Raw genomic sequence first — 9,556 nt, forward strand, 5'->3', positions numbered from 1 at the left:
TCTTCTTCTTCTTCTTCTTCTTCTTCTTCTTCTTCTTCTTCTTCTTCCTCTTCCTCCTCCTCCTCCTTCTCCTCCTCCTCCACCACCACCACCACCACCATTGTTGTTGTTTAGTTATTTTCAGTTGTGTTCATTCTTTGTGACTCCATTGGAGTTTTCTTGGCAAAGATACTAGAGTGGTTTCCCTTTTCTGTCTCCAGAGGCAATCAGGGTTAAGTGACTTGCCCAAGGTCACATAGCTAATAAGTGTTTGAGACTAGATTTGAGCTCAGGTCTTCTTGATTCTAGGCCTGGTCCTCTATCTACTGCACCACATAGCTGCCCTCCTCTTCCTTCTCCTTTACCTTCTCCTTCTCCTCTTCCTCCTCCTCCTCCTCATATAGAAGCCCCTGAGGAAATTTCCTCTACCACTGTAAAAGGTCTGAAACTTATAGGCCTAGGCTCTTTCTTGGAAGCAGTAAGAGGCTGTGACTTGACTAGCATCATGTAGTTAGTCAGTGTCAGAAGCAGGAATCACTGAGTCACAGAATGTGGGAGCTGGGGAGAGTCCTCAGCGTCCATCAGATCCATTATAGCATGTGATCATTCTCTCCTTGGAGGCTTCCAAAGGGGGGGAACTCACCCCCCTGAGAGACAGCCTATTCTACTTGTGGACAGTTCTAATTATTAGGACAGTTTTTCTGACATCACACCTAAATTGGTTCCTGGTTTTTCCTCTGGGGCCAAACAGGATAAGTCTAATCCCTTTTCCATATGGTAGCCCAACATATATATATACTTGAAGACAGCTATCATGTCACCTCTGAATCTTCCCCTCTCAAGGCTAAATATGACTAATTCCTTCAACCAAATCTCATATGATTTGGTCTCAAAGCCTTCACCATGCTGGTTGCCTTCCTCTGGACATTCTTCAGTTTATCAATGTCATTGTTAACCTCTTGTGGTGTCCAGAATTCAACACAGTCCTTCTTGACTTCAAAGTCAGTTTTCTACCCACTATGCTCCACTCACTCTGAAACTTTCAATATTATTATATGTTATTTCCTTGAATGGTTATATTTGGGGAGATCTTCTTAGCAACATGGAAGTGATGACCCTAGCCATGGATAGTCTTGAGAATGGCAAGATTTAATGTATTTTTTCCTGCTCTGAGTTCTAGTGTAAGTTTGATGAACTTGTCACAGTTTGATAAATGACAGAGCCTATAAGGTCCTAAGTTGTTCATGGGTATAAGTGGGAAAAAGGGGACAGACATTTTAAGCCTATTTCTGAGGAATCACCTGACTTCTTATTTGTTCCTTTTAGTTTCAGAAGAACCGTCAAGACCAAGTTGCCACCAAACACAAACTCATGGAGATCGCTAATTATGTTGATAAGGTGAGATCAGGTGTGTAGAATGGATTGTTAAACAGACAGCATATGTGAATTTTAGAAAAGGAGGCTGTAGTCACTGTGAGTCATCATGTCTTCATTAAGAGCAAACTGTGATCGAGCTACCAGCTGAGTAATAAATCAGAGAAATATGATATACAAGGCATTTCACAAAATATTGCATGTTTTAATGGACAAGATGGAGACATTCAGGTTAGAAAATAAAATAGATAGGTTTAAAACTGACTGATAGACACACAAAAGTGATGATGAATGGATCAGTGTCAACATGGAGGTTTATGAAGTGCCCTCCACTGTGATCCACTGACCCTGTCTTGCTCAATATTTTTTTGCTCAATATTTTTTAACAATGACATAGATGGAGTCACAGAGAGCAGATTATCAAATCTTCAGATGATACAAATCAAAGAGAGTTAACTAGTACTTTGAACAGTAAAATTTCAATTAAAAATATCCTGATGGGCTAAAATATGATTTTATTTTATTATAATTTTTTTAAAGCAATCGGGGTTAAGTAACTTGCTCAAGGTTACATGGCCAGTTATTTCTGGGTGTGGTGCTGAGTATCTGAGCCCAGGATTCGATCTCCAAGTCATCCAGACACTGAAGCTGATGCTCTTACTCGCTGTGCTACCTGGCTGCCCCTAAAATATGATTTTAATTAACAATATATGTAATAAGATTAAATTTAATATGGATAAGTGCAAAGTCCTAAGCTTGGCTTCCTAAAACCATAGGCCTATGTCCTTTTTTTTGTTCTGTACATTATGCTTGCCTAATTGGTTATCAACTTTTTTGGCTACTGCATAGCAGTATTTATTCCTATTGAGTTTCAGTCCATGAAAACCCCCAGCTTTTTTTTTTTCACATGCAATCTAACTTCATCTGGATTATTGTATACACTTATGAGCAATACATTTAAAGAAAGGCCTTGACAAGTTGGAGTATGCCACTAAACCTACTGAAGACCTGGAGATATTTAGATTAGAGAAGAAAAAGCTTGGGATCAGGAGCTAGGAAGCTGATAACTGAGCCATCAAGTCATTTGTTTTTCTTAACGCTAGAATGTAGAACTAGAGGCAACGGGTGGAAGGTAGAGAGAGATAGATTTCAGCTCCATATATTAGGGAGAGGCACTGAACCAGTGATTTCATTGGTATAGGGGGACTGCCAGGTGAAGGAAATTTCCTCTACTAATGTAGGTAAGCACCTTCCCTTCAATTTATAGTCAAATTATAAAGATTCGCATGGAGCAGAGGTGTCAAACATATATGGCCCATGACATTAAAATGCAATTGGGAAATATTTAGCAAAATTTTAAAAATACATGTAGAGTTCTTCATTTTAGTATCAAGAACAGGACAGATAGTGTTAACAGGTGATTTTCTAAGTTGGTATGTGACTGGCAGGGATCCTTATGTACAGTCTAGGGGTCCTCCTTTCCATTTCAGTTTGACACAATTGTCCTAGATCATTGAAAGTGTAAGTGACTTGTCCAGGGCCAATATGTGTCAGTGATGAGAACCAAGGTCTTCTTGATTCCAAAGCCAGCTGTTTATCCACTATACCACACACTCTCTCCACTTAATATAAGGAAAAAAATCAACATGCAAATTATTTAAAAATAGATTTTGCCTCAGGAAGAAGAGAGTTTCCTATTACTGGAGGTCTTTAAGTGGAGACCAGATGACCACTTGTCAGGGATATTGTAGGAGGAAGTTTGAGCGTCTGAGGTACTTTGCAACTCAGAGATTTTGCTGGGCCTAAAGTCAGGAAGACACATTTTCCTGAGTTCAAATCTGGCCTCAGACATTTCCTGACTATGTGACCCTGGGCAAGTCACTTAACTCTGCCTCAATTTCCTCATCTTTCAAATGAGCTGGAGCAGGAAATGGCAAACCACTCCAGTATCTTTGCCAAGAAAACCCCAAATGGGGTTATGAAGCATTGGACATGACTGAAACTACTGAACAACATCAAGAAGATTTTAGTAGTTTATTATGTATAATCCTATGGCAGAGAACAAGATAATCTGGCAACACAAAGTCCTTTCCCAGTAGAATTTTAAAGTTTTTAAAATTATAGGGTCTTAGAACTAGAAAGGAACTCAGAAGTGACTGAGATCAATGCCATGCCTAGGCGAGGAATCTCTTCTGCACCATCCCTGGCAAGTTGCAATCCAGTGTCTACTTGAACACCTCCAGAGATGGCAAATCATTCCTTCCTGAGCTGGCTGTTCCATTTAAAGAGAGTTCTCATTGTCCGGAGGTTTTATATTGTTTAGAACCAAAAATCCCCCTTTAATTTCCACCAGTGATCTGATTTCTGGGCCCAAGTAGAACTAGTCTGTTCTCTCTTAATGACAGCTCTTTAGATATTTGAAGATGGTGCTTTTATCACTCTAAAAGTTTAAATATCTTTACATGGCATATTTTCCAGTTCTATTTATTCCTCTGGTTGATCCCTCTAGTTTTGTTTTGCTTGTCAATGTCCCTCCTGAAAAATGAAACACCCAAAATTAAACACCAGACTCGGGGAGGCAGGATGACCAGGGCAAAGCACAGCAGGACAATCATCTCCATCACTTATTTTTTTTTGCTGAACTTAACCAACACCAAATAAAATGAGCATTTCCCTCTATGAAGCAGAACAGAAAAAGGGACTTGAATATGAGGATGTAGTTCTCTATTACAGGCATCTGATTTTTTCTTTTAAGTATATAATAAATTCAACATGTCACTTTCAAAGCTGTCCTGCTGGTCTGTGTTTCCTTACTTCCCTCATTTTGAGCACTAGAATTCTACTCATGTGCCTTAATATGGCATTGGTCTTTGAGGCCTCTCACTGAGCTTACAGTCAGATAAACCCTGCTTTTTTTCGACATAGCTGCTGTCCTGGCTTATCTCCCTCATTCTGTTACATTCACAGCTGATTTAAAAAATAATTGACCCCAGTGTGGGACTTTACTTTTCTCCCAATTAAATGACTTATGCATGAGTGGCACCCACCCCTACTCCCTCTGATGGGCTTTAGAGAGGAAAGGGGACCTGAAAGGAAGAAAGCTATGATTCTGTTACAAGCTTGGACAGGGCATTATTCTAGCACCTCTGTTCTTCCCTCAGTCTATTTTATGATACTATTGGGACAATTCCCAAACCTAAACAAAAACAACATCTGGAAAAAATGAGAAAACTTGGTTTCCCTGGGGCCACTGGAGGAGGCAAATTCTGCTTTTCATTTAATACCCATTGTTCTTGGGCTTCAGCAGGTGGGAAGTTTGGCTGTCTTTTAGAGTTACCAGATTGTTATTGTTTTTGTTCAGTTATTTTTCAGTCGTGTCTGATTCTCTGTGACCCTATTTGGAGTTGGCAGAGATCTTGGCAGAGATACAAGAGTGGTTAGCTATTTCCTTCTCCAGTTTATTTGACAGATGAGGAAACTGAGGCAAACAAGGTTGAATGATTTGCCCAGGGTCAAACAGCTAATGAATCTCTCAGACCAGATTTGAACTTCCCATCATGACCCAGTGAGTAAGGGTGATAGTCAAGAAATAAATAATAGAGTTAAGATTCCAACCCCATTTCTCTTATTGCAGAGTTCTTTCCACTCTGCTATTTTGCCTCTACTTAACCTCTCTGATTCTTAGTTGTCATGTCTTTCAGACAAACAAGATGGTCTCTGAAGACCTTTTTAGTTGTTATTCCAGATGTGCTTGTCTTCGTTCTGTCAGCAACTTTTCATCTCTTTGTCTCTTTTTCTCTGTCTAAAGAAGAGACTAATATCTGTTTCTTTTTGCTCTAAGAAATGCTGAGAAAACCCATGTGATCACTGATGCTTTGACTAATCAGGAGGGAAAAGATGATGTGAATCCAAAGCAATGTTATTTTAAAAGGTAGTAAAGAGATACCAAGGGCAGTTAGGTGGTGCAGTGGATAGAACGCCAGTCCTGGGGTCAGGAAGACTTATTTTCTTGTTTCCAAATCTGGTCCAAGACACTTACTAGCTGTGTGATCCTGGACAAGTCACTTAATCCTGTTTACCTCAGTTTCCTCATCTGCCAAATGAACTGGAGAACAAAATGGCAAACCACTCCAGTATCTTTGCCAAGAAAATCCCAAATCGAGTCACAAAGAGTCAGACACAACTGAACAATAAGAAGATACCAATTTGTTTTTCCCCCTTATACTTTCAGTTTTATCGCTCCCTGAACATACGCATTGCCCTCGTGGGCTTGGAGGTTTGGACGCATGGAAATATGTGTGAAGTCTCAGAGAATCCTTATTCTACTCTCTGGTCCTTTCTCAGTTGGAGACGCAAGCTGCTTGTACAGAAGAACCATGACAATGCCCAGTTGATCACGTATGTGGCTTACTCCTGAGCTAAGATATGCTTTCTTCCCTCTACGAAGAGAACAGTACCCACCACTGTTGGTGGTGAAGTAGAAAGAGTTCAGAGTTTGGAGGCACAAGACCTGGGTTCTATTTCCAGCTCTACTACTACTTACTAGCTGTTTGATCTTAGGCAAGTTGCTTAACTTGTCTGAGCCTACATTTCCTCTTCTATACAATGGGGATAATAATACTACTTCCTAGAAGCATTGTGAGAACCGAAAGAGATCATGTAAAGCACTTTATAAACCATAATGGGCAATCATTTTTAAAAGAGTACATGATTCAGATGATGAATGCCTGTGAGACAAAGAATGAGCTGGGTTAGCTTGCATTGCAGATGCCCACTCTTACCATGAGTAAATATTTAACTGCTTGGGTTTTCTGAGAGATGTCCAAGGGAATGGCCTGGGTCCAGGCTGGGGGGGAGGTTGTGGTTTCCCCAAGGGGATGGACTAGGGCTCTGATGGGAACCCAAGTCAGGAACTGAGCTAGGTTCTGGGGTTACAAAGAAGGCACTATGGCAGGCTATAGTGGAGAGCCAGTCATTAGGATTGAAGGTGACTAGGATAGGGTTGGATCAGGGGAACAGGTACAGAGCTTCCAAAGGTTTAGGCTAGGTCAGGCAGCTAACTGAAGGGATGTAGGTATTCTTTTTTTGGGGGGGGGAGGCAAGGCAATTGAGGTTAAGTGACTTACCCAAGATCACACAGCTAGTATGTGTCAAGTGTCTGAGGCTGGATTTGAGCTTAGGTCCTTCTGACTCCAGGGCCAATACTCTATTTATTGTGCCACCTAGCTGCCCCCAATGTAGGCATTCTTTACAGGAATCCATAGGTGGTTGTTCACACAGAACCGAATCTGCAGAGATCATAAGTCAGGAAGATGCTTAGTTAATAGGCTGCACTTGAGACCAGGAGTTCTAAGAAGGTAGTTAAGGCAGAAGCAGGGCCAACATTGGAATTCAGAGGCCCCAACCAGGAATGTTCCCTGAAATGTGCATTGTGCTGACAGGGGTTTGCTCTCAAGAACTGCTCAGAAACTTTCCCCTTGACCTCTTGGCTTTAGGTGCTCTTTCCTGGTATTAAAGAGAGCTGGCCTGTGTGGTTTTGATGGGGCAGTAAGTTTGTTTCCTTTAGCCCAGGACCAAAATCTGCCTCCAAATCTATCTAGGAAGGTGGTGCTAAGTCCTCAGAACAAAAAGAGAAGTCCCAAACAAAGGATGGTCCCTTAAATGGTCCCTTTATCACTTAAAATGGTTGGTTGTTGTCTTTTGTACTCAAACAGGCCCAAAATGGTGTCATTACATTGCGGTCAAGGTACAGTGTCATTGCATCACTTCTTCTGACTTCTGTGTGAGCACTTGCCTCGTATGAGTTCTCTGTAAGATGATATTTTAGGCAAACAGATACTTAGCATTTGAACAAAGTGGCCAGCCCATTGGAGTTGTACTCTCCGCAGTAGAGTTTGAATGCTTGGCAGTTCAGTTCGAGAAAAGACCTGGGTGTCCAGTATCTTATCCTGCTGGGTGATCTTTTGAATCTTCCTAAGACAATTCAGACAGAAGTGATTCAGTTTCCTGACCTGGCACTGGTAGATTGTCCAGGTTTCATAGGCATACAACAATGAGTTCAGGATAACAAGTCTGTAGACCTCCCTTAAAATAGGAAGGTCCTAAGGAAGTGATGGATGCAGGTTCCTTTAATCCCTCACCTGATTCATAGACTATAAGCAAGATCCGTAAGGATATTGGCTATTTCATTTTGGTTATATCCCCATTGTGCAGCACAGTGTCTTGGAGAGAGCAGGCACTTCATAAATGCTTGTTAATTGGAATTTCTCAAAGTCTCCATTGCTGTCAGGTTCATCCCCTGGGGCTATTAGCAGGATATCCTGTGGTGGGGTGTTTGCCCATGGCTCTGAAATGATTAAGCACATACTGTTGGACAGTACAGGGGAGTACTAGATTTGCAGTCAGATGGCTTGAGTTAAAGTCCAGACTCCACTACTTATTACTTGACCAGATCACTTCCTATTTTTTGGCTTTGGGCTCCTCATCTATAAAATGAGGGTCTTGGACTCAATTCAGTCCAGTATTTATTCAGCATCTCCTGTGTGCAAGGCACTATGCTGAGGCCCTTTCTAGCTAGGAATCCTATGATCCTACGTGCCCAGCACTGTGCCAAGGAGCACAGAAGGAATACAAAACATAGTTCTTGCCTGTAAGAAGCGGGAGGACATGCCCAATTAGGGAGTGAAGCAAACCCCCCTGGGACAGAGAGCATACATTTATCACACAGTTGACTGTGTGGTCAGGAGTTTTATTTATGCAAAACTAATTGGCACAAGAGGTAGGAACCTGCTCCCTTGGGTTTCTTTGTCTCTAATTACTTGGGCTGAATGGCTTGGCGGGTCATTCACCCCATCATGGAAACATCTATGCTCATTGCCATGATGATCTCTGGGGACTTAGAACCCAAGGTCAGTTAACAGAGAAGAGCATTGAAGGCAACGTTACATGGTATGAGAGAGAAACCTTCCTGGGAATCTGTATTAGATCTCCACAGATAGACTCCAGGGGCATAGAGTAGAACAATCTCTCTCCTACCTATTCAGAATTGAAATTATATGAATCCAAGATATTTGCCAATCAGCCAATTCAAATAACAATTGATATATTTTAACATGGTGGCCAGCAGGGTGGAATCCACCCTGATGGAGGGTAAGGGGGCAGCCATTCAATGGGGGATCACCTGAAATATTTTACCCAGCTCTTGAAAACTCTTTGAAGTAAGCTGGCATCATGGGTATGTGGTCATCCTTCTGGCAATAAACAAGCATTTATTAAGTGCCTACTAGTTACTGTACTAGACTCTGGGAACACAAGAAAGAAGGATGAAGCAATCTCTGTTCTCAAAGACCTTGTATTCAAATGAGGGAAACCACAATGCATTTATCAGTATTTCTGGAATAAATATAAAGAGAATAAGTATGAATAAATGCAAGGTGGTTAAATATGAAGTGGTTTTGGAGGGAGGGTGGGCACTCGGATTCGGGGATATCAGAAGACGTGTCAGATAGAAGGTGGTGATGGATCTGTGTATTGAAGGAAGAGAGGGATTATGTAAGGTGGAATTAGGAAAGAGTACATCGTAGACATGAGGCACAGCCAGTCCAAAGGCATGGAGCTGGGAGATGGAATCCCCTGCATGAGAAATAGAGAGAAGACCAGTTTGGCTGGATCACAGGCATACTCCAATCTTGGTCTATCCTTGGGTCTTCCCAAGCATCTCACACAGATTATGAAAATATTAGGACACTTGCAAGTAGTTTTGAATTTAATATGAAGAGGCAGAAGAAGACATGGCAGAAAAGCCTCATCAAGGACTAGTATGTATGGAAAAGGAGGTGAGCTAGCCTTGTAGAATAAGACAGGGGTAAAAGATGGATGGGTAGAAGTCTGTGTCTGTTATACTGGTTGAGTGCTTTGGAAAGGGTGCTGGATTTGGGGTCAGAGGACCTACGCATGACCTAGGCACCTTTGCTCGACCTCTCACTAATTTGGGCAATAATAATCACTTGATTAAACTGGGTGCGGATGGATTATTTGACCTCGAAGTTCTTTTCTAGCTCTAAAACTATGATATTATGTTCCCATGAAAGATTAAAGGAAGGAGAGGAAGGCCTCTGTCACATTGGGGAGATCTACTTCTTTTTGCCTGGGATGCTGATGGGGAAGCTTGGCCCCTGAAGGATATGAGTGTGAATCATCTTGG

The 9,556-nt window shown here is 41.6% G+C and overlaps 1 protein-coding gene across 1 annotated transcript in view; it reads left to right on the forward strand.

Moving 5' to 3' along the window:
* Positions 1–9,556, forward strand: part of ADAM19 (ADAM metallopeptidase domain 19) — a 132,438-nt gene that overhangs the window by 96,366 nt on the left and 26,516 nt on the right. Inside the window, exons 8-9 of the mRNA XM_069102491.1 lie at positions 1,306–1,377; positions 5,585–5,751. Of these exons, the coding sequence (XP_068958592.1) occupies positions 1,306–1,377; positions 5,585–5,751 (239 nt within the window). The remainder of the gene's footprint in view (positions 1–1,305; positions 1,378–5,584; positions 5,752–9,556) is intronic.

Source organism: Petaurus breviceps, unplaced genomic scaffold (genome assembly GCF_028583685.1).
Source record: "Petaurus breviceps papuanus isolate PSGF00001 unplaced genomic scaffold, PetGlider_PUasm1.0 551, whole genome shotgun sequence".
Classification (NCBI taxonomy): domain Eukaryota; kingdom Metazoa; phylum Chordata; class Mammalia; order Diprotodontia; family Petauridae; genus Petaurus; species Petaurus breviceps.